Source organism: Tupaia chinensis, unplaced genomic scaffold (assembly GCF_000334495.1).
Source record: "Tupaia chinensis unplaced genomic scaffold, TupChi_1.0 Scaffold000384_1, whole genome shotgun sequence".
Classification (NCBI taxonomy): Eukaryota; Metazoa; Chordata; class Mammalia; order Scandentia; family Tupaiidae; genus Tupaia; species Tupaia belangeri.
Genome location: NW_006159886.1, coordinates 573465 through 598331, shown reverse-complemented (window position 1 = coordinate 598331; position 24867 = coordinate 573465). Strand labels below are relative to the sequence as shown.

At 54.4% G+C, this 24867-nt stretch overlaps 1 protein-coding gene across 1 annotated transcript in view; it reads left to right on the top strand.

Moving 5' to 3' along the window:
• Positions 1-24867, top strand: part of SORCS2 (sortilin related VPS10 domain containing receptor 2) — a 585200-nt gene that overhangs the window by 325229 nt on the left and 235104 nt on the right. Inside the window, exon 3 of the mRNA XM_006153641.2 lies at positions 22294-22393. Within this exon, the coding sequence (XP_006153703.1) occupies positions 22294-22393 (100 nt within the window). The remainder of the gene's footprint in view (positions 1-22293; positions 22394-24867) is intronic.

The following is a 24867-nucleotide window of genomic DNA, read 5'->3' as shown; positions in this document are numbered from 1 at the left end:
TTCAGCAAACTCTCGCTTCAGGCTGAGCAGGGAGACAGAGATGGGCGGGTGGATGGAGTCATGAACAGCAAGGTGGAGCTCGTGTCTGAGACTGGAGCTGGCAGCTTTTTGGCCATGGAGCAAGGGCTGCCCTTGGGTCCAGGCCAGGACACACTTGGGCACCTGATTTGTGAGTGAGGCTGCTGTACAGAGCAGTGAGGACAGGAGACTTAGAGCTGGTGCAGGTACAACTGGTGTCCTTGAGGAAAACTGAGACGCTGGCTCACGCCTCACACAAAACCCAAAGGGGACCATCAGCCATGGGTCATTAGGGTGGGAGAGCTGCTACAGCTCCCTGGGGTGGTGGGTACCCAGCTCCTAGGGAGCTGATGTTCGGGGGTGGAGGCAGACCAACCCACAACTAAACAAAACCATTATGTGCTGTTGGGTAGCATCATGTGATTTGAAAAATACTTGCAGAACATGGACTCCCATGCAGTCGACCGCGGTTTGAGTCCCAGATCCGGTGGCTTATCCGGTGGCTTAAACTCACACCGGGTGCATGTGCATGTGTGTCCAAGATCCCAAGAGGAGAATGGAGGAGAAAGGATTGTGGTGTGGCCATCCCCCATGGGGGGTTATTTCTCGCTTTCTGTCTCTGTCTTTCTGGCAAGTGCACGCGCCCTATAGCAAAAAACTCTCAAAAAACAAAAACAAAAACAACTTGCAGAACAGTCGGCAGAGAGTTATGATGGTGGTGGGTGCTGACTCCACAGTGAGGGTCTTTGGCAGACCCTGGAACAGTGAGGGATCTCTCCATGGGGGTAAGCAGGAAGCAGAGCAGCATGTACAAAGATCCTGAGGCAGCTCGCTGCACTCAGGCCACATTTCCTGGGTCATAGGCTGGACGGTGTTTCATTCTTCCAGGCAGCGTGTGACGACACCTGCATGAGGCCTTGCCCATGAGGGAAGGTCACCTGTGTGTTGGTGTGAGGATTTCAGTGGAGGTGGGTCCTGCAGGCATGGCTGATGGCCTGTGTGAGTGACCTTCAGGCTCCAGCCCCTCCAGAGGTCAGGGCGATACCGGAAGGCCAAGGTCCCTACTTTGAACTGGCTTATTAGCCCCGACTATCCACAGTGGTCAGGGGCCTGGGTAAGCAAAGCCATTTTTAACAGGCAGGATATTCCAAGGCCTTAGAGGTGATCTCTAGGAGGCCGGCAAGTACCAAACCTTTCTTTGGAATGCACAGGGTTTGGAAAACACAGACCTGCTGCATTAACCCTTTCTGTGTGGTTGCCAAACCCCTTTTGCTTCTGGGAGGGGCAGGGAGCAGAGGAGGAAGGGAATAGGCCTCCTGGCCTGGAGGTTTGCTTCCTTTAACCTTTGTGATTTTGTGATGACCCTGGTGGAACATGTGGTCCTCTCAGTGGTGCAGAAAGAACCTCTGAGGTCCCGTAGGCTAAGCGACAATCTCAAGGTCTCACAGCCTGTCACCACATCTGCACCGTAGACATGTGACCCACACCTGTAGACAGCTCTCTTGGAATTACGCTGTTAACCATGGCAGTGTCCAATAGGAGACTAGGTCCCCAGGGCTTTCCACCAGCTTGACCTGGAGAGGGCGTTGGAAGGAGAGCTCTGCCAGGTGGCCTTGGCCAAACCACTGCTTTCCAGAGCCATCCTAGCATGCTGTCCCAGAGCCTGTCACGGAGGGCTAGTGGTTGGCCAGGCTAAGAAGAGCTCCCTCTTCTGCAAGCTGGAGAAGGACACCTGGACACCTGTCTGACCTGTCAGCGCCCTGGGAGGTGGGGCAGGTGCTGTCGCTGCCTGTTCCCTGCAGACTCGAGCTTCTGCTGAGTTACCGTTTGCATCTCCAACGGCAGTCGCCTCATCGATTTCCGGTGCTTGCAAGGTGTGAGGGTGTGGTCTGTTAGCCTCTCGACCACAGATCAGAGTGGAGAATGGTTCTGACACGACGGCCTGGAGCTGTCTGCCAGAGATTGCCTGGGATAGCCGAGCCAGGGGACACTGACCCTAAGATGGCCTGGGATAGCCCAGCCAGGGGACACTGACCCTGAGATGGCCTGGGATAGCCCAGCCAGTGGACACTGATCCTAAGATTGCCTGGGATAGCCCAGCCAGTGGACACTGACCCTGAGAATAGCCCAGCCACGGGACACCGACCCAGGGCCAGAAGTTCTCAGTCGAGGCTGCCTACTGTGACACTCAGCAGCTGTGTGGCCTTGCGTGAATGACTCCACTTCTCTGGGCCTGAGTCCTCATTCATGGGTGGGATGTGGCAGCGGCCTGGAGGTCTTGGGGCCCAGTCAGCTCTTAAAGTGGGTTTGGGTGCTGAGAGTTCATGTGGGTGTCAGCCATACCTGCCAGTGTCTAGATGGGGGCTGTGTCATTCATTCATTCATTCATTCATTCATTCATTCATTCATTCACGCACACAGTCAGCCAACATTTACTGCCAGGCCTCAGCCCAAGAGCTGACCAGAGAGCCGACTGGAAGATTTCTCAGGTGACTGGGGAAGCAGAACTCACAATAACGATAGGACAGGTATCCCGGCTGCTGTGGGTCTGAAGAGGAACAAGAAGACCCTCTGGGGAGTGGGAGGGTCTGCAGGGGTCTTGCCTTTGTTCTCCCCTTCCTAAGGCCTGCAGTGTGGATGTTGGGCAGGCCTCCCCCTCCTCTCTGAGCCTCCCTTCCCTTCTGCACAAAGTGGGAGTGCCAGCAGCACCCACGGGCTGTGCACCTGTGCTAGGCTGCCCATCTGGCCTGTCTTAGGAGATCAGGGCTTTATCCTGATGTCAGGGGCTTACCTGCAAGAAGTGGGAGGACAGGAAACTAGTGTGGGTTAAGGGACAGAGAGCTCCGGGCTTGCTGGCACTGACTACAGGCTGAATCAGCTTGGAAAGCAGCCTCATGTGATATGGACCTGGGGAGGAGGTGCTTGTCGTCTACACCCCCTGGAATTCCCTGCCCTTTTTACACGGATGATGCAGACGGGCCGTAGGGCCCATGCTGGGCCTGGTAGTGTGGGGAGAGGGTGCTTTCTGTGATCATGGCACGCCTCTGTTTTGAATGAAACTCTTGGCATTTCTCTATCAACTCAGCTGGTACCTACTGTCCCCAGCAGCCCCCAAAGGCGCAGACGGAAGAGCACCAGGAGGGGCTCCCCTGCCCAAGTCTCCCATTAGGGGTCGGACTGCAGGCCCAGCTTCGATAGCACAACCACAAAGAGGGCGTGTAAGAGTGTTTTTAGAAAAAAAAAAAAAAGAAAAAGAGTGTTTTTAGTACTCAGGACCTGGGGTTGTTGGGGGGAAGGACACTCCTGGGGCTGCATGCCGAGGTCAGGGAACTGAGGGCGTCCTGGGAGAAAGCGAGCTGAGGGCGTGGCCACTGGCAGCACCTGTTAGGGAATGAGGTCATGTTTCAGTCAGAGGAAGAGGCAGGGAAGCAGGGAGCCTGGCCTGCTGGAGGGAGAGCAGCCTCTCTCTCTTCTTATCTCTGGCCACTGGCTGGAGCCATCCTAGTGGGAACAGTGACCGTGTCAGGGTGACGGAGCCCTGCTTCTGGTGTGAGAAGGTTAAACTCATCTATTTAAAAATGGCTGCTGAGACAACATAAAATTATTGGATCGGTGGGAGAGGCATACTCTTCTTTTTCTTTTTTGGCATAGGAGAACATTGGAGAATACGGTGTGACTTTTCTGACAGGCTCTTGTAAGCAAGCACTCGCTATACCTCCCCTTGAAGGGTCAGGGCCACACACACCTCCTGCCTGTAGCTGAACTCTGAAGGCAAACTGTCTGATTTGGAGCCAAAAGGTTCTTTGGGTTGTCCTAGCCATGCATTAGTAGATGCAATTTTTGTTTTTTTTAATGCTAGAAGGTAAGTGCAGTCACAGAGAGAGACAGACAGACAGAGACGGGGAAGAGAAAGCACCCTACGGGTAATGGTCAGGCTACAATCCCTTCTCCATTCTCCCTCCTTTGGGGATTTGGGGCATGCACATGACATTTTCTCAAACCACTGAGTGAGGACTCAATGTGGTTGGCCATGCTGACTCTGGCTGCCTGCACCACTAGGCCATGGAGCCAGCCCTGCAGGTTTAAATTTGAGAAGTGTCCCCTTCACACCGTCCCACGAAGGCAAGGCTGCCGGGGTTGAGTGGGGGCTTCGTGTTGCAGAAGCTAAGTTCATGGGCTTGCGAGTCAGGATGGGCCTTGAACTCAGCGCCTCTCCTTACTCCTTCGTCCTCTGGAAAATGTCGAGGTGACACTGGCCCCTGCCTTGGCAGGAGGAGCGTGTTGGAGGGTTAGCTGAGCTACTGCAGGCGAAGCTCCTAGTTCGCATGGAAGCGACTGTGTAGGGACTGCTGATGGCCTGGGTGTCCATGATCATGCTACTCACCCCACTCTCTGTAAGGGCTTTCTCTTCACAGGCACTGAGTGGGGACGTCTGCTGCCATGGCTTCCCTGTTCAGTCCTGCCGCTGAGCCACGTGTCGGTGTTGTTTTACACTTGCCATAGGATGCATGTGCCTGCAGAGGAGCGATGGGAGGTGAGCAAGGAAGAGCCCTCCAGGGGGCATAGCCGTCTCCTCCAGTCTCGCTGGACTCTGGGCACATACATAAGCCCAGCGTGTTTTTCAGGCCGCTGGAACTGCAGAGTTGGCCATGTGGGATCCAGCTGCCTTAACCACTGCACCCCTGGCTGGCCCAACCGTCCTTTCTTTTATATTCCACAAACTTTCTGCCTCGAAAAACTTCCAACTGGAGATCCTCAATCTTATCACTGAAAGCATTTCTCTGACCTTTTTTTTTTTCTTTCTTTCTTTTTTGCTATAGGACGCGTGTGCTTGCCAGAAAGACAGAGAGAGACAGAGAGATAGAAAGTGAGAAATCACCCCCCCCAGGTGGTTGGCCATGCCGCAATCCCTTCTCCTCCATTCTCCTCTCGGGATCTTGGGCACGCACGCACACGTGCCCAGCATGTTTTGGCCACCAGGTCTGGGACTCAAACTATGGCTGACTACATGGGAGTCCAGCGATGTAGCCATTATGCAAACTGCTGGTCCTTCTCTGACCTTTCTTAAGATGGGTAATTATTGGTGTTAACTGTGGCTAATCTCCTAATTAATTTTTGTACTTTCTATTGAAATACTCTTCTCAATATTTTAAACTAGAATTTTATCAGATCATTTAGATCTTTCCTACTGTCTTTTACATTTTTCCCTCTTCCTTAAAAACACTCAATATAGGGCCAGCAAGTGGCATGGAGGTTAAGGCATTGGTCTTCTATATGGCCAACTGTGGTTCGATTCCTAGACTTGGTAGCTTGAAAATCAAGCCAGGCGCATGTGCGTGTGTGCCCCAAATCCTAGGAGGAGAATGGGTTGTGGTATGACCATCACCCTTGTGGGGGGGGGTGTGATTTCTCACTTTCCTTCTTACAGTCTCTGTCTTCAGAAAGTCCACATACTCGGGAACCAGCAGTTAGCGTAATGGCTATGTCGCTGGCCTCCCACGTAGTCGACGCCGGTTCGTGTCCCGGACCCGGTGGCTTAAATCTCACGCCGGGCGCGAGTGCGTGTGTGCCCAAGATCCCGAGAGGAGAAGGGAGGAGAAGGGATTGCGGCGTGACCATCCCCCCTGGGGGGTGATTTCTCACTTTCCTTCTTACTGGCTCTGTCTTCAGAAAGTCCACATACTCTATGGCAAAAACCTTAAAGAAAAAAAAAGGAAAGAAAGAAAATGAAAACTTCAATATGTTATTTGGGTTGCCTTTAGAAGAAACTGAATATAGTCAACAGTTATTCAAAAAATTAATTCGGAGTGTCAGATTCTATAATTTGAGAATTGGCATATGAAAATACTGTCATTTTGTTCCAGGACCTCCTAAGAATAAAGACCCTCATGTTTCAAATATTGAGTTGTGAGAGTTTCTTGGATCTAAGAGCACATTTTTCTTTTTAAATCCATACAGAATCTCAGAGCCCGTTTCTAGGATTTAACCCTGGAATAGTCCAGGATAAGGAGGCTGGGGACGTGTAAAATAAGGAACATTGTTCATAAAGGGCACAGTTGCTTATCACACCAATAAATAGGAAAACAATTGGATTTCCAAAATGCACATCATACTGTTGGCAATGATTACAAAGATTCTGCCTAAGGAAATGGTACACAGCAGGCAGGAAATGCTGACCAACTGCAAAGCAGAGCACAAGCTTCTGTGTACGTCATAGTTGTAGTATTCCAGAACATGCTCACATACGGAGGAGGGCTGGACAGGAACAGGGGTAGAGCAGACCAGGCTGACGGTTAAAGAAGTGATTTTCTGGGACCAGCAGTTAGCGTAATGGCTATGTCGCTGGATTCCCACGTAGTTGACCACGGTTCGAGTCCCAGACCCAGTGCCTTAAACTCAGGCCAGGCGTGTGTGCGTGCGTGCCCAAGATCCCGAGAGGAGAATGGAGGAGAAGGGATTGCGGCGTGGCCATCCCCCCTGGGGGGTGATTTTTCGCTTTCTCTCTGTCTGTCTGGCGAGCGCACTCACCCTATAGCAGAAGAAACTGAATATAGTCAACAGTTATTCAAAAAATTAATTCGGAGTGTCAGATTCTATAATTTGAGAATTGGCATATGAAAATACTGTCATTTTGTTCCAGGACCTCCTAAGAATAAAGACCCTCATGTTTCAAATATTGAGTTGTGAGAGTTTCTTGGATCTAAGAGCACATTTTTCTTTTTAAATCCATACAGAATCTCAGAGCCCGTTTCTAGGATTTAACCCTGGAATAGTCCAGGATAAGGAGGCTGGGGACGTGTAAAATAAGGAACATTGTTCATAAAGGGCACAGTTGCTTATCACACCAATAAATAGGAAAACAATTGGATTTCCAAAATGCACATCATACTGTTGGCAATGATTACAAAGATTCTGCCTAAGGAAATGGTACACAGCAGGCAGGAAATGCTGACCAACTGCAAAGCAGAGCACAAGCTTCTGTGTACGTCATAGTTGTAGTATTCCAGAACATGCTCACATACGGAGGAGGGCTGGACAGGAACAGGGGTAGAGCAGACCAGGCTGACGGTTAAAGAAGTGATTTTCTGGGACCAGCAGTTAGCGTAATGGCTATGTCGCTGGATTCCCACGTAGTTGACCACGGTTCGAGTCCCAGACCCAGTGCCTTAAACTCAGGCCAGGCGTGTGTGCGTGCGTGCCCAAGATCCCGAGAGGAGAATGGAGGAGAAGGGATTGCGGCGTGGCCATCCCCCCTGGGGGGTGATTTTTCGCTTTCTCTCTGTCTGTCTGGCGAGCGCACTCACCCTATAGCAAAAACCTCTCCAAAAAAAAAAAGTGATTTTCTTTCTGTTACTGTGGCTGTTGTCAGTTCTGTAAATGATTTGAAGAAGAGTTGAGCATTGCGTCGGCATATTCGGAAGGCCCTTTATTTTGATATATGGATTACTAAATTTCAGGAATTTTCCCAAGATGGATCCCAAGTCACGAGGGTAGCTTAACCTGTCCAAGCCCACAGGGTTTTCATCCGAGCCGTCGGGGGTCTCTAGCTTGGAGCTCACACTGCCTGTCTGGGCTCTCCTCCAGTTCCCCCTCATCCCTGTGGCATCCCTACCCTTCCCCTCCCCACAGGGAGGCAGCTGGCTCAGGAAGCCCTTTAGACCTGCGCTGTGTGGTTTGCAGAGTCCGGGGAGCTCTGTTCATGTTATTGTTTAGCCTATTCTCTTTGGGTACTGTTGGAAATGACACGATGGGTTTTAGAGTGGCCTGGTATCTCCCTGAACAGGCCAGCTCCCAGGGACAATGGGGGATCAGCGTGATTTTCACTGGACAACCAGAAAAGAGTTAGACTCGGGCAGAAGATCTGGTCTGGGCAGTAGATGGCCGGGCCCACTCGGAGGAGGCCCTTGTGCATCCTTCACGACCAGATCCAGAGTAACGAGCCCTGATGTTCTTGGTCCTTCCGCAGCTCCCACCGTGTGGGCGTCCAGATCCTCATCTCTACCTGGCCATAAACTCAGCCTCGTCCCTTCAGCTCCCATCACATACAATTTCCCCAATTAACCCGGAAGTCACGGGCCATGTCCTGGCTTATCCAAGGCTTGCTTTCATTGAGCCGCAATGTGGTGTCAAATGCAGCGATGAGCTCTCGCCGGCAGCCTGTGAGAGCTGCCAGGTAATTAATGCCTACTCACTCTGTACCCACTGCTGCTCACGACCTGGCCTTGTAGGCTCTGCCTTCTCCCAGCTGGCCAGTCTGGGGCTGGTGGGTGGCTCAGTCACCACCTGCTCCTTCGAAGTGTGCCCAGCTGTGGGCTGCAAAAGCAGTTGCAAAGGCAGGCACCTTGCTGGAGGTTGACGAGGCCCGAGGGCCAAGGTGAGCAGCAGGCAATGCTGTCTGTGCCAGGTCTCTGCCCATGCTGAGAGAGTGGCTGGGGACGCTGCGGAGACGCAGGCCTTTGTTTGGCCAGGTGACTATAAATAAACTGAAAGCTCCACCAGTTGGTTCAAGAACCATCGCGAAGGTCTGCCCTGCACCACTTTATAGTAAACTCTCCAAGAGTAAACCCAGCCCTGGTGCCCTTTCCCTTCTGCCATCGAAAGTACAGAATTTGGAACTTGAGTTGGATCAAGTCCAGCTTTCTGTCTTCTGACCTCAGATGAGTGACTTGACCTCCGGTGTGTTAGTCTTCTGTTTGCACAGGGCCATTAGCTGGAATGAGGATCAAGTAAGGGGCCACCAGTGCCCAGAAGACCCTACACCCTCGGTCTGTGGCGCCCCCATCCAAGCTGTGCCTCTGTGCGTGCTCTGCGTGTCCCCTGGCTCCCTTGCCCGTACCTCCAGACCTCGGCTCCATCCTCTGCCGAAACTCCCCTCCTCCTTCCTTTGGTGGGTGGAGTAGCAGCTTTCTATACCAGCTCCCCACCGATCATCAAGGGAGCTCCCTAAAGCACTCCAACCCTTGGCTGACCCTCCTTTCCCCTTCCTTACCTCCTCAGCTCCTGCCGCTCTCTGGAGAGGCCACCCCACAGCCTCCTGGCCCATGTGGGGGCTTTTCCTGTCTGGGCTCAGGTAACACCTTCCCGGGCCCCCTGGGATCTATTGCGGGGTTGTACCTCCCTTTGCGTGTTTCAGCCCCACTGGGCCTTGGGCTCCCAGAGGTGGGCACCACATCCTGTCTGTAGCAGGCACACAGGGCATAGCCGGCTCCAAACAGAGGCCTGTGCCAAGCCAGTAGGTGGCGTATTGATTGCGGTGCTGGACTCCCGCATAGCTGACCACAGTTCAAGTCCTGGATTCGGCAACTTGAAACTCACGCCAGGCACGTGTGTGTCTGTGTGTCCAAATTCTCAAGAGGAAAATGAAAGAAAAGGAATTCTGGCATGGCCATCCCCTCTGAGGGATAATTTCTCACTTTCTCTCTGTCTCTATGTCTCAGGGTACATGCGCACTATAGCAAACATCTCTCTTAAAAAAAAAAAGATCGGTGTGGCGTAAAGACAGGATCCTAGGAGCTCCCTGCTGAGTCAGGTTTAACCCCTTCAGTGCTGGCCTGTGAGGAGGTTTGGGGGGCAGCATGGAGGAGGAATCCTGTCAGATGGGGAAACTTGTGTGTTAGGGGCAGCACCTGTTAACTAACAGGTGTAGAATTATTTTAAGGTCTGACAGCTTGGACAGCTGCCTGGTGCCACTAGTACAGGAACCCTCAGCTACTCGCCTGGTCTGTGCAGAGCCTGGCACGTAGTAGGTGCTCAGGGAAGGTCTGTTGGAAGGTGCTCTGGCATTGGGGGAGCTCACTTATCTCAGGATGCAGAGACCGCAGGGAGTCTGTGGGAAAGGACCCAGTCTTCATTGTGGAGGTTCCCCAGGAGCAGGGTCTACCCTTCCCCTCCCCACAGGGAGGCAGCTGGCTCAGGAAGCCCTTTAGACCTGCGCTGTGTGGTTTGCAGAGTCCGGGGAGCTCTGTTCATGTTATTGTTTAGCCTATTCTCTTTGGGTACTGTTGGAAATGACACGATGGGTTTTAGAGTGGCCTGGTATCTCCCTGAACAGGCCAGCTCCCAGGGACAATGGGGGATCAGCGTGATTTTCACTGGACAACCAGAAAAGAGTTAGACTCGGGCAGAAGATCTGGTCTGGGCAGTAGATGGCCGGGCCCACTCGGAGGAGGCCCTTGTGCATCCTTCACGACCAGATCCAGAGTAACGAGCCCTGATGTTCTTGGTCCTTCCGCAGCTCCCACCGTGTGGGCGTCCAGATCCTCATCTCTACCTGGCCATAAACTCAGCCTCGTCCCTTCAGCTCCCATCACATACAATTTCCCCAATTAACCCGGAAGTCACGGGCCATGTCCTGGCTTATCCAAGGCTTGCTTTCATTGAGCCGCAATGTGGTGTCAAATGCAGCGATGAGCTCTCGCCGGCAGCCTGTGAGAGCTGCCAGGTAATTAATGCCTACTCACTCTGTACCCACTGCTGCTCACGACCTGGCCTTGTAGGCTCTGCCTTCTCCCAGCTGGCCAGTCTGGGGCTGGTGGGTGGCTCAGTCACCACCTGCTCCTTCGAAGTGTGCCCAGCTGTGGGCTGCAAAAGCAGTTGCAAAGGCAGGCACCTTGCTGGAGGTTGACGAGGCCCGAGGGCCAAGGTGAGCAGCAGGCAATGCTGTCTGTGCCAGGTCTCTGCCCATGCTGAGAGAGTGGCTGGGGACGCTGCGGAGACGCAGGCCTTTGTTTGGCCAGGTGACTATAAATAAACTGAAAGCTCCACCAGTTGGTTCAAGAACCATCGCGAAGGTCTGCCCTGCACCACTTTATAGTAAACTCTCCAAGAGTAAACCCAGCCCTGGTGCCCTTTCCCTTCTGCCATCGAAAGTACAGAATTTGGAACTTGAGTTGGATCAAGTCCAGCTTTCTGTCTTCTGACCTCAGATGAGTGACTTGACCTCCGGTGTGTTAGTCTTCTGTTTGCACAGGGCCATTAGCTGGAATGAGGATCAAGTAAGGGGCCACCAGTGCCCAGAAGACCCTACACCCTCGGTCTGTGGCGCCCCCATCCAAGCTGTGCCTCTGTGCGTGCTCTGCGTGTCCCCTGGCTCCCTTGCCCGTACCTCCAGACCTCGGCTCCATCCTCTGCCGAAACTCCCCTCCTCCTTCCTTTGGTGGGTGGAGTAGCAGCTTTCTATACCAGCTCCCCACCGATCATCAAGGGAGCTCCCTAAAGCACTCCAACCCTTGGCTGACCCTCCTTTCCCCTTCCTTACCTCCTCAGCTCCTGCCGCTCTCTGGAGAGGCCACCCCACAGCCTCCTGGCCCATGTGGGGGCTTTTCCTGTCTGGGCTCAGGTAACACCTTCCCGGGCCCCCTGGGATCTATTGCGGGGTTGTACCTCCCTTTGCGTGTTTCAGCCCCACTGGGCCTTGGGCTCCCAGAGGTGGGCACCACATCCTGTCTGTAGCAGGCACACAGGGCATAGCCGGCTCCAAACAGAGGCCTGTGCCAAGCCAGTAGGTGGCGTATTGATTGCGGTGCTGGACTCCCGCATAGCTGACCACAGTTCAAGTCCTGGATTCGGCAACTTGAAACTCACGCCAGGCACGTGTGTGTCTGTGTGTCCAAATTCTCAAGAGGAAAATGAAAGAAAAGGAATTCTGGCATGGCCATCCCCTCTGAGGGATAATTTCTCACTTTCTCTCTGTCTCTATGTCTCAGGGTACATGCGCACTATAGCAAACATCTCTCTTAAAAAAAAAAAGATCGGTGTGGCGTAAAGACAGGATCCTAGGAGCTCCCTGCTGAGTCAGGTTTAACCCCTTCAGTGCTGGCCTGTGAGGAGGTTTGGGGGGCAGCATGGAGGAGGAATCCTGTCAGATGGGGAAACTTGTGTGTTAGGGGCAGCACCTGTTAACTAACAGGTGTAGAATTATTTTAAGGTCTGACAGCTTGGACAGCTGCCTGGTGCCACTAGTACAGGAACCCTCAGCTACTCGCCTGGTCTGTGCAGAGCCTGGCACGTAGTAGGTGCTCAGGGAAGGTCTGTTGGAAGGTGCTCTGGCATTGGGGGAGCTCACTTATCTCAGGATGCAGAGACCGCAGGGAGTCTGTGGGAAAGGACCCAGTCTTCATTGTGGAGGTTCCCCAGGAGCAGGGTGAGTGCTTTTGGAATGCCTGGCCCAGGCGCACGCCCATGTCTGTCCTGAGAGTGCGGTAAAGGCTGCAGGCCAGGGCCCCGGGGGGTCTGTGGGGCAGGCCCAGCCCAGTTTGGTTCTGGAAAACCCTGCCAGCAGGCATGGCAGCAGCCAAGACCAGGAGGCCAGGGTATCAGTGAAGCCACGGCAGGTGCTGAGCACACGTGGAGGGCCCATGGGGAGGTGAGAGTGCAGGACGGATACAAGGAAGGGGCCCAGGCACCATGGGAGGCCGTGGGGACACGCATGGAAACTCTGGAGGCCTGCTGCCCACCTGCCCCCCAGCCCTCGGGGAGGACAGTGCTTGGGCCGTCAAGGATCGAGACTGCGTTAGGGAGAAGCCTGAGCCCTGTGATACCGCCGTGCAGCAATGGCCTGCTTCCCTGTGAGTGGGCTGTGGTCAGTGTCTGCTGGCATGTCAGAGAGGCCTGGCATTGCTGTGGTACCACCAGAGTGACGCCGACCTGCCATGCCCACACCCCTGGGGACACTGGTGCCTAGCTGAGGGGCTAGCCTGGCAGGGCAGCAAGACAGACTGGGAAGCCGACCGCCCAGGCTCAGTGCTGTTTGCCATAGCAGTGACTTTGGGAGGTTCCTTGCACCTCATTTCCTCATCTGTGAGATGGGAATCTTGTTCTGCTGCAGCCCCAACGTCTCCATGAGGGCACCTTCACTCTGCCCTGTGCAGGTGTCCAGAGCGCTGTGAGCTCTGGTTTTATTAAATCCTCCCAAGAGGCCTTTGGAGCTGGAGGGCGCCCATTCCCACGGCAGGCCTGGTTTCAGGTCCTGCAGCTGCTGCTGCTGGGTGTTGGGTGACTTGCCAGCATCGTCCCCACCCCGATGTCATGCCTGCTCTGGGCAGGGCTGTTTCCTTCCTCCCCACTCGCCCACCTAGCTGGTGGCTGGCTGTCCACCTCACACTCAGAATCTCACGTCACATTCTGGAATTCTCTTGAATGCCTCCGCACCCTGGAAGTCCCGTGTCCCCTAACTCCCCTCCCTCATGGGTGCCGAGAGGGGTTACTAGCAAGTCTGGGCAGTGGATCAAAGCTGCCTCTTTCCAGACTGCAGAAGCAGTCGGTCCCGGAGTGCCCGAGTGGCCTGCGTGCTGTCTGCTGAGCATCGTTCCTCTCCGCTCACATCGCAGCTGTCAGCCCTGCCGGCCCGGAGCACGGCGACACTCAGCCGGATTTGCCGGGAAACACGGTCCAGCCACCCAGCCTTCCCTCAGGGCTCGAGCTCCCGCTCTGCAGTCCCTTCCTTGTCCCTTCGGGCAAGTCCTTTTGTTTAAAAAAAGAATTATTAATTTAATTTTATTTATTATTATTATTATTTAAAAATTTTCTATAGGGCACATATGCTCACCAGAGAGAGACAGAGAATGAAAGTGAAAGTGAGAAAGCATGCTGCCAGGTCCAGGACTCGAACTGTGTTTGGCCACATGGGAGTCCAATACTCTAGCCACCATGCCACCTACTGGCCCGGGCAAGTCCCTTTTGTGCTGGGCCTCAGTTTCTCTGCATGTAAGTTGCAAGTATAAGTACCTACCTTCCAGAATGGGTAGGGGGTGCTACTCAGGTGCTTTGCTGACTGTCAGATGAAGAACAGGTGGCACTCCGAATCATAACCATTAGGGAATGTGAGGCCATCCACAGCGGCCCGGTGACAGCAGGACCGGCCCACTGAGGGCGCACAGCGATGCCGACAGCGCCCGCTGCCCGTGGGGCCCTTCTCCCTCGTGCTGTGCTTGTTCTCCACACACCTTCTTGAACCCCAGGACACATGTGTGAGGTCTACGCCACTAACCCTTTATACAGACAAAGCAATCAAGTTTCTGAGAGCTGGCGCCCAGCCTGAGGTCAGCAGGCGACGATGGCCTTAGCGGGAGGAAGCGCCAGCCCTGCAGGCCAATGCCACCTTCCCACACCTGTGTGTGGGTCCCAAGTTAGCACATGGGGGTTCGGGGGGAGAGCAAGGGTCCCCCACCCCAGGATGGGGTGGGGACCGAACGTGTGCCCCATCCATGGTCTAATGAGAGAGAATGAAACTGGTTCAATTAAATCATTTTTAAAGTGAGTATGTACAAACACTCGGCAATTAAGCATCCAATTTGCAAATAGCGATTTTGTGACTGCACTTGCCTTCCATGTTTCCATTTGCCCATTTTAGACTCTGTTTTTCTTTTTTATTTTTAATTTGAATAAATGCAGATTGGGATGATCGCTTTCCAAGTTGCTGGATGCAGTAAAAAAAACTTGGAGAGGTTGTGGATGCTGCGTGCTGGAGAAGGTCGCCTGGGGGGTGCCAGGCGGGGAGGGCGGCTCCAGGAGTGCGGTCCTTGGTCCTCGATCTCGTGCTTCCTTCCTCTCTGCTCCCCCTCTTCTCCCCTCCTCCCTCCCCCTCTTCTCTCCTCCCAAACTTTCATTCTCTTTGTTAAGCGACCAGCTGTAGCTGACACAAATATATAGTTGCTAGCTGTGAGCCCGCCCTGAGCATGAGATTTTATATAAGGGTTTATTTATGGCTAATTTCTTTATCTTTATATTGAAAATAATACTTGCTAGTATCCTTCAGCATGTAATTATTTTGCTTCACATCAAAGAACAACATTAGAAATTAAAGTCCATTCACTGTTGTATATGATTCAAGGCCTGTGTTGTGGATCTTATGAAAATATGCTCATTTTCTTGTTTTTTGAGACCTCCTCCCCTCTTCCTTGCTGTCCTGCCTCTTCACTCTCCCTCTGCCTTCTCTTCTCCCGTCTTTCCTTCTTCCCTGCGGTCCTTCCTTCGCCTGGACATGCTGAGCTCCAGTGGGGATTTTGACACTGGCGGATTCAGGGGTCACTAGGACAGCTCAGAAATCCACGCGGGAACTAGATCCGCTGAGTGCTGGTGCCCGTGCTTAGTCATGATCAAATCCAATCCCCGATTCGCAGTGGGAAACTGTCGCTTAGAGAAGGATACCTGCTTTTCTGAGGTCGCACAGGCTTCAGGTCCTATACCCAGAGCACCCCCAAAGGAACCCACGTGTGTGCTGAGTGCCAGCAGTGTGTGAGGCTGGTGTATTCCAGATGTTCTTGGTGACCGCTGTGTGGGCTTTGGGAGGAGGTGACATTAGGTTTGGGTTGCTCAGAGGGTCCTGCCCTCTGACCTGCCCCTGCCTGCCAAGCTCGGTCCTGAGGCACGTTCCCCAGGGAGCTCAGTGAGTGCGCAGTGGGGAGCGTGAGCTAACCCCTGTCTGCTCCACACGGTGGGAGAAGAGCAGAGGGTGCTGGGAGGAGCTGGCATGGACCTCGTGCACAGTGACAGCCTGCGACCCTGAGCTTGTCCAGCTGCAAGCCTGACCGTGCCTGCCAGACGGCAGAGCATGCCGGGTGAGTCACAGCACAGAGGGCTGCCCTGACTCCCAGCCAACCCTGGCCTTTCCCGGTGGCCTCATACCCAAACAGTGCTCCCCATCTTCCACGGCACCCCCTGTTTTCCTCCATCTTCTTCCTCAACTGACACCTCCTCCATCGCCAGGTCATGTCAGCTCTTCTTCTGGTGAATGTCCTGTCCTTCCTTTCTGCTGTTCCCCCATCCGCCTTGGTCCCCTGTCCCCACCTGCAGGCTTCCTAAATAGCACCAATGGCAAACCTTGCTAAGGTGTGTGCTACCACCAGCTACCACCCAAGCAGGCGTCATGCCATCACTCAGTTCTGCTGAGACGGTGCTTTCCAGGTGGGGCTGTGCGTGCATCCACTGCAGAGCCCTGCTCGCACCTGTCAGGTTGCCTCCTGCTGTGGGGTGTGGTCCAGACTGTCCTTAGGACTAGAATGTGGGCCGTGTGCATCATCTTACATGGTCTCGTGGCCACAGTATAAAGAAACAGGAGACATGAAAAGACATGGAGAGACCTGAAGTGCATAGTATGGAGTGAAAAAGCCCACCCCGAGAGGCCACCTATCACACGAGTCCAACCAACTCCACGGCATTGTGGAAAAGGTAAACCGTGGAGGCTGTAAAGAGATCAGTGGTTGCCAGGGGTTGGAGGCAGGATGGGGTGAAGGTGGGGTGGGGGTTTTAGGGCAGCGACACCATGCTGTGTGGTGCTGTGAGGGTGGGTCCATGCCATTATCTATCTGTCTGAACCCAGGGTGCATGCATCCCCACGAGTGAAGCCTGATGTCACCTCTGGTCTTCTGCGATGATGACGTGCCAGCAGAGGGTTGTCAAGTGCAGCAGCTGGACTGCCCTGGTGCAGGCCGTCCACAGGGGGGGCTCTATGTGAGGAGAGGCAGGGGACACTCGGGAACCCTCTGCTTTCCACTCAGTTTTGCTGTCAACCTAAAACTGTTCCAAAACATAAGGTCTGTTTATTAAAAAGAGAAACAGATGGGCTCAGCAGGTGGTGTGGTGGTTAAGGCAGCTGGATCCCACATGGCCGACTGCACAGTTCAAGTCCTGGACCGGCAGTTTGAGAAACATGCCGGGTACTTGTGCGTATGAGCCCCAAATCCCAAGAGGAGGGTGAAGAAGGGACTGCAGCGTGGCCATCTCTCCTGGGGGTGATTTTTCACTTTCTCTCTCTCTGTCTCTGGCAAGTATGTGCACCCTATAGCAAATTTTAAAAAAATGAAGAGAAACAGATGAAATTCATTTTAATAGTAAATATTGTTTAACTCAACATGTCCAAAATATCATGTCAATATATAATCAACACACACAGCCATTCGGTGTGTGTTGTACAGTTACGGTGTGTCTCGGCTCAGAGACTGCCTGCATTCCGAGTGCCAGGCAACCTCACGTGGTGAATGGGCGCCATGTTACACAGCAGGGCCAGCCCTCAGCCCATGCCAGTCCATCAACCACGTGAGATGCTGCTCCCGGCCAGCTCCTGCACGAACCTCAGATGGTTCAAATGCCCACTGTGGTTGGCAGAGTAATGCCTCCCAAAGACACCAGAGTCCTAACCCTTAGAGTTGTGACAATGTGACGTGATGTAACATGGGGGACACTGCACATGGGGTTAAGCTGAGAGTCGTCTTTTTTTTTTAAGAAAGATTTTTGCTATAGGACATGTGTTCTCACTGGAGAGACAGAGAGAGAGAGACAGAAAAGAGAGAAATCACTCCCCAGGGGGCACGGCCACACCATAATCCCTTCTCTATTCTCCTCTTGGGATTTTGGGCACACACACACTTGGGCCAAGTGTGAGTTTGAAGCTGCCGGGGCCAGGACTCGAACTGCAGCTGACTGCATAGAAGTCCAGTGGTGTAACCATTACGCCACTTGCTGGTCCCAAGCCAAGGGTCTTGAGATGGGAGACTGTCCTGGAGCATCTGCATGAGCCCTGTATAATCATAGGGGAACACGACTGGAGAAGGAGGCCGTGTGATGCAGGAAGCAGAGGAGGGAGTGATGTGCTGTGAAGGGAGGAAGGGACCCTGCGCCAGGGATCGACAAAGCCTCTAGAGGTGGAAAAGGCCGGGAGTGGCTTCTCCGGCACGGCTTCCGGACGGTGCGAATGCCCTGATTTGGGCCCATAGAATCTGTTTCAGACTTCTGGCCTCCAGGCCTGTCTGCCGTGAGGGTGTCCAGTTTGTGGGATCTGTCACAGCAGCAGTGAGAAACACAGACGGCTGTCCTCCGTGAAGCCAGAACCACTCTGGGCCTCCTTGGGAAGATGGGAGAGGACGGGCCTGGATTTAGGGGAATGACGATGTGGGAGTGCTGGGACAGAACGTAGATTTCGGAGGAAAAGTCGGCACGGGCTGTGATGAACCGGACGTGGTAGGGGCAGCTGGGGGCTGAGGATGGCCCTGACCCCTAGGCTTGACGCCCCAGTCTCTCTGGAGCACTTTTCTTCTGTCTGTCTCTTTTTTCTTTCTCTCTTCTCTTTGTCTTCCTATTTCTCCCTCTCTCTCCCCCCTCTGTCTCTCTTCTTATTTCTCTGTCCCCTATTCTCTATTTCTCTCCCTATCTCTCTCTCTCTCTCTCTCTGCCTTCCTTATTTCTCTTTCTCTCTTCTGTCTCTTTCTCTTCATCTCTCTCTCCCTCTGTCTGTTTCACTTTTTCTTTCCTTCTTTCCCTGTTCCTGTCTTACCCTCCTGCCCCTCTTCACTCACTGTCTCTTCCTCTTTCTCTGGTTCTCTGACTCTTTCTCTCTGCATCTCTCTCTCCTTTTTCCTCTGTCCTTGCTTCTCTTTCTCTGCCCCCTACACACCTTGGGCCAGCCTGATGTAGTGCAGAGACACGTCTGTCCTGCTCACCATGGGACCCCACCCCACCTCTGTGCAGTGGCGGCTCATGGTAGGCACTCCGCCATCACGTGCCACCTGAATGAATTTGAACAAAGGAATACTTTTGGGTTCCCAGGCCTTAGTGTGGGGCTTAAAGCATAAGCGAACTAAGCAAATATTGCATGAATGAGCGAATAGCTGAACGAGCTGTCCCCTTATCTGCCAGGAGGCCTGCACGTTGGGGCTGATGGGTATCTGAGGATTGCATTTGCATTGTCCTGCAAGGGCAGGGCGTTTCTGAGGCCTGGCTAGCTGGTGAGCAGTGGCAGGGCTGTTTCTGGAACAGACTCCTCCATCCAGTCCTCAGGCCTTCCACCTGCTGCTCCCTCTGCCTGGCAGGCCGCGCTCATCCCGGGGCTGGCACAGCAAACCGCTGCGGTCCGGGCGGCCGACAGCAGCGCGACTTCACTCCCTCACGGCTCTGGAGGCCTCAGGCGCAGCAGACCCAGGTGTCGGCAGGGTTGGTTCCTTTCCAAGGCCCTGGGGGGAGCCTGTCCCCTGCCTCTCTCCCAGCTTCTGGTGGAGGCTGGCAGTCCTTGGTGTCTGCTGGCTCACAGCCGCATCGTCCCCTCTGCCTCCATCTTCCCATGGCTCCTTCCCCGCACACCTGTCCGTGTCCACGTCTCCCTTACCTTATGTCACCAGTCACAGTGGACATGGGGCCCCTCTGATCCAGCCTGACCTCATCCTAACCTGATGGCATCTGCAAGGACCCCCTTCTCAGACAAGGCCTCATTCTTAGATCCTGGGTGGACATGGAATTGGGGAGTACTGCTCAACACAGGACACATGTCTGTCCCCCACCCAACACAGCCTCTCTCCCTTCCGGACTCTGTCCAAATGTCACCTTTCCCGAGGGACCTCCTCTGTCACCCTCTGTGAGAGAGCAATCCCACTGCCCACCTGCCCTGTTCATTCTTCCCAGCTCTCTCCACACCTGAGGTCGTGGTTTCTGTTTCTCTGTTTGCTGCCTGCCTCCCTTCACTTCACCGGAAGGTAGCTTCTGAGATGGCAGGACCTTGGTCAGCTGGCTCCCTGCTTTAGGCCTATGCCTGGCAGTGCCCTGGGTGACAAGGCCCCTCTGACTGAGGTTAGGGGCAGGGAGGGAGACCAGCTGGATTCTGCAAGACATGCAGGGGTGAGGCCCATAGGTGGCAGGAGGCAGAGAGAAGGGATGGACGTGAGGCATTTAGGAGGCAGGATCAATAGGCAGGCTTGCAGGGTAGGGAGGGGCAGGGAGGGACAAGGAGGGACAAGGAGGGACGGGAGGTCCAGAGGAGGCTCCACCCGCAGCAGGCTCGCAGGCTCGCATGCAGCAGGCTCATAAACAGGGCCATTTGTTCTGCAGGGACTCTGGAATTCCCTGGGTCTCTGGATCGATCCTCTGCTAATGGGCTTCTCGCTCCCTCCTTCCCAAAGAAAATCAATTCTCTGAGGTTTTGAGAGTAAGTGCGCCCTAATTACAGCTCCATGGGGCCTTCTTTGTTCTCTCCAGCCCCGTCCTCCCTAAGGAGGCCAGGAGCAGTCAGAGGCCAGACAGGTTTTCAGAACTCCAGCCACCCTGGGGAGGCGCTGCCCCCTGCTGGGCCCTCCTGGGAGGGGTGCTCTTTGTTCTGGCCTGTGAGGGACCTTGTGACCCTGAGACCATGAGGGTACCCAGCCTCTGGGGCAGGGGACTACCACCCCAAGATGAGGCTCCTGTTTCTTGGAGCCTCAGTCTCACTTGAGGGTTTTGGGGGAAGTGTATCCACGCAGAATCCGGGTTGTATTATGGAAGGGAAGCTATACGCTCCCAGTGGGGTGGTTTGTTTATACCAAAGCAGCTTCAGGCCTTGCTCCTGGGCTCCTAACAATACCTACTGGGGGACCAGCAGTTAGCGTAATGGCTATGTCGCTGGACTCCCACGTAGTCAACTGCAGTTCGAGTCCCAGACCCAGTGGCTTAAACTCACACTAGGCACGTGTGTGTGCGTGCCCAAGATCCCGAGAGGAGAATGGAGGAGAAGGGATAGCAGCGTGGCCACCCCCCCTGGGGGGTGATTTCTCGCTTTCTGTCTCTCTGTCTGTCTGGTGAGCCCACGTGCCCTATAGCAAAAACCTCTCCAAAAAAATAAAAAATAAAAAGAACACCTACCGGGCAGGTCTGTGAAGCAGCCTCCCTGTGGCCTGGGAGCTCGCTGGTCAAGTCCCAGCAGACCGGGTCAGAGCCAGGCTAAATACCCAGCCCCACCACGCCGGATCTGAGAAGAGCACCTCCCGGTATCCTCCACCCACCTAGCCAGACTCTCCCTCGCCTAAGCTGGGGGCACTCCCACCATTGTCTCTGAGCTCAGCTTTGTCCTGCAGGTCTCAGCAGAGATTAGACCCAGAAAGGCCCTGTCCCTGTTCCTTTCTGCACCTTGGGTCTGTCTCTTTACTCTCAGATGACTGAGAGGAGCGCTCAAAGATCCCTGGACCGCAGCCTCTCTGAGCCCTGGACCTCCACACTCAGATTCTTAGGGATGGGATGGGAAGCACTGCCCGGATGGCACAGTTGCCCTCTCCAGTGCAGCCTGGGCATACCCTGCAATTCCAGAGTCTTCGAACAGGTCATACCAACAGGCATTTGATTTGAGGTCACCGGGAACTTCAGTGTGGAATTTATGCAATGTCCTGGTGTATTTATTAGGGATTTCCAAACAACAGATGTGACATCACTTTTGACAGCTTGCCCCCCTTGTTGCTGTTGGGCAGGGGTGCTTTGGCACTCAGCACGCTCTCAGAGTCTCACCTGTATTCCTCCCCACAGTGGGTGGGAGTGCGGGGCACCTTCCCGTGGGGGTGCAGAGATGTGGACCTGGGCTTCCGTCCTGAGCCCTGCACGATGCCTCTCCTGAGCTGGCAGAGTGCTTGGGGTCCGATTCCAGCAACTGCCCAAGCCCTGATGCCTGCCACTGTCCGCTACTGTCTGTGCTCAAAGCAGCTGTCAAGGTGGGGCTCCCTGGAGGAGCTCAGGGTCCAGAGGGAAACAGACATGCCGGTGGGCCTCTGGGGTGCCGCAGACAGGAAGTTGGTCTGCTGTCGGAAGGACTGTGTTCAGATCCTGAGTTGGCTGTTCACTGAGCGACCTCAGCCTGTAAATGAAGCCTCTCTGAGCCTCATTCTGGTCCTTTCTGAGCTGGACATGGCGACATAGTCTGTCAGAGTTATGCAAGAAATCAAAAAGACACAGAACGGGGGCCAGCAAATGGCATGGAGGTTAAAGCAAATGGATACCACATGACTGACTATTCAGTTCAAGTCCTAGACCCAGCAGCTTGAAAAACATGCCAGATGTGTGTGTGTGTGCATGCGTGAAAATCCTGAGGGGAGGATGGAGGAGAAGGGATTGTGATATGACCATCCCCCATTGTGATATGGGGTGTGATTTCTCACTTTCTCTCTCTCTCTGTCTGACTCTGATAAGCACGTACACTCTATAGAAAAGAAAAAAGGAAAAAAAAAGAAGAAGAAGAAAAGAAAGAGAGAAAGAAAGAGAGTGATCTAGAATCTAGGAGTACCTGAGACCTATGAAGCTTCAAGCAGAAGTGACTGGCTGTGATTCGGAGTTAGAAGGACCTGACTTCCTAGACCTGAGCTCTGGCCCTGACTGTGTCCTCAGTGTCCCTGAGGGGACTCCTCCCTGGTCACATGGGAGAGTGGGTAGGAATCTTCTTGAGGGTTCTCGGGCACTCTGCCCACGTTGACACGGGGCCAGTGCTGGACATGAAAGTGGCGTGATGAACGCTGCACCTAAGGGTACACGGCTGACCGCTGTTCCCCTGTTCCCCAGGTCGTCAGATTTCGGGACCTCCTACAGCAAGCTCACCCTGCAGCCCGGCATCACCACCGTCATCGACAACTTCTACATTTGCCCCACCAACAAGAGAAAGGTACGTGCTGCAGCTCCGGCTGTGGCTGCGGCTGTGGCTCCGCGTGGCCCCGCCTGCACTGCCGGTTCTGCAGAGCCAGGCGGCCGCTGGCCAGATGGGTCCTGCAGGACAGTGGCCCCGAGTGTGAGAGAGAGGCTTACGTCCCAGCCCTCCTGCTCACCCCTCCCCGCTCAGCGTCAAACTGTGTTGATGAATGCGTTTGAAGTCACTGGCCAGGCCTTCGCTGGAAGGTGCTGCCTGCTTCTCTGAGGCTCATCTGTCTTATCCCCCCCTGCAGGCAGAGTCCTCAGGGCAGACGGGGAGCGAGCAGGCCCTGGCGAGCAGACAAGAATCCGTTCTCTTGGTCTGAGTCCTCCGAAGGCAGCATTGAGCATGCCCGTTCTTCTGAAGGCCGTTTGCTGGCTTTGAGTTTTCATCTGAGCTTTCCTTGCAGTTTCCTTGGTCTGAGGGGTATTTCCTGACTTTGCTGTTGGTCTGGCTGTGGAACAGGGAGCCTCTCCTAGGCTGCCCACCGCTAGATTCAGGAAGGAGACCCCTCTTGCAAGCATGAGCCAGCTTTCTGGCCACCCTGTATCCCCTGAACGCGGTTGGAAGAAGCACCAGGCAAAGCTGACCTAAACCTGACTCCTTTCTGAGAAGCAGCTGAGAGATGGAGGTCAGGGTTCTGCTCCCAGCTCCCCTCGTTGTGCTGTTTCCTCAAAGGGAAATGGGATGTAACCCACATCTCCCACAGAAGATAGTGCAATCCAGGGCCCGCCGCCCGAGCCCCTGCGCCGTGCTCGGCACGAGGCCGGCCTGCAGCGCATTCGTGCTCTAATGGTGACTTCAGAGGCCAGCCAAGCAGCTCAGCGCCTGTGAGAACCTCTGTAAATCAAGCGAGCTTCCAGAAAGGCAGTCGCAGATACAGGGCGTGGGTGGCGCGGAGGGCACTGCAGTGTTTTGATGGTTACGATGATGGCAGATTCACTGGGGCTCAGAGGATCGGTTGCGCTTGAACTTGGCAGGTTCTACCGAGACCAAAGGCCCGGCGTAGAGCTCAATGGAACGGAGGACAGGGACGCGCAGTGCCGCTCACTGGGCTGTCTAGAGGATCTCGGCGGCGATTTTTAATGGGATGTCATCTTTTATTATTTTTTTTTTCTAAAGCAGATCTCCCCCCTCTTCTTTGACTTCTGCTGTAAAAGCTTCCTGACAGAATTGGAGTGCAGAGGGGGAAGGGCCGATGGGGTGTTGGGAAGGGGAGGGAGGCTGTGCCCTGCGGACATAGACACCTGCCTGGAAAGCAGATCTTGGGCCTGAGGGAAGGGTAGGTTGATTTTAGCCAGCCCCTGCTTCTTCCCACACCTGGGGCTCACGTGCACGGTCTCACTCCATCCCACAATGGCCCAAACGGGGAGAATGTTATCTCACTTTCCAGGACAGAAAATTGGGCAAGGGCCACACGGACGTACAACTGGTGGCGGGGAGCCTGCATGTGAAGTGACTTCATCTGAGGCTGAGGCTGAGGCTGAGGTGGAGGACTGTCCATCTCCGAGCAGCTGTGGTGGCCTCCCTTGCCAAGAGACCTAAATGCTTAGAATGAGCTAGGGCAGGGGTACTGCCTCCCTTCTAGCTGTACCCATTGCGCCTGGGGTCACTGTGACAGAATGTGAGACAGAGGCACGTCACGGGGGGCCACTGCTGACCCGAGGGAGAGCCCTGTGAACCTTGGACTCCAGCCAGCAGTGGGTGGGGCCCGTGCCGCCATCTCCTGGTGCTGCCCCCCATTCTGGTCCGTCTAGCTCACCTGGTCCGGGAGGCCTCCCCCGGGACTGCTGCCGTCCATGCTGGTGGTCCTGGGAAAGCCAGGAGGCCCGGCTAGGCTATCTGATCACCAGCTGGGAGGGTCCACATGAGCCTGGGATATGACAGTGGCTCAGATGAGACATATCAGCAGGCCGTGTCCACGTTTGCTAGTGAGAAGGGTGGAAAGCAGTGGCCAGGAGAGCATCTGAGGCTGTGAAGTCAGGGAGGGCTTCACAGAGGAGCTAGGCCAGAGATAGACCCTGTTCCTGCCCTGTTCCCCCAGTCCCAGGCTGGGGACGTGGCCTTAGCCTCCTCAGGGTCTGTTTCCGGGCCTAGAAAGCAAGCATGGGAGGATTGCATGGGGCCTCCTGTGTAGGCCGAGGGGTGGGGCTCTGATTTGGGGTGCTTGGCAGAGCTTCCTCTGTAGGCAGCTTTGGGGACAGGGAGACATCTGCATTTCTAAAAGCAGGCAAGACCACCTGGTCAGCCCTGCCTGACAGAGGTTATTTAATAGAGTACTGAGTCGAGGCTTGATTTCAGAGTCAAGGCAATTTGGGTGTTTAGCCTGGAAATATGTCTGGGTGGAAGATGAGTCTGATGGGGACTGGTGCCCAGCATAGTGGCTGAGCAGTGTTAAAGGAGTACCATGGATGAGTGAATGAATGAATGAATGAATGAGCCAAGTGTGT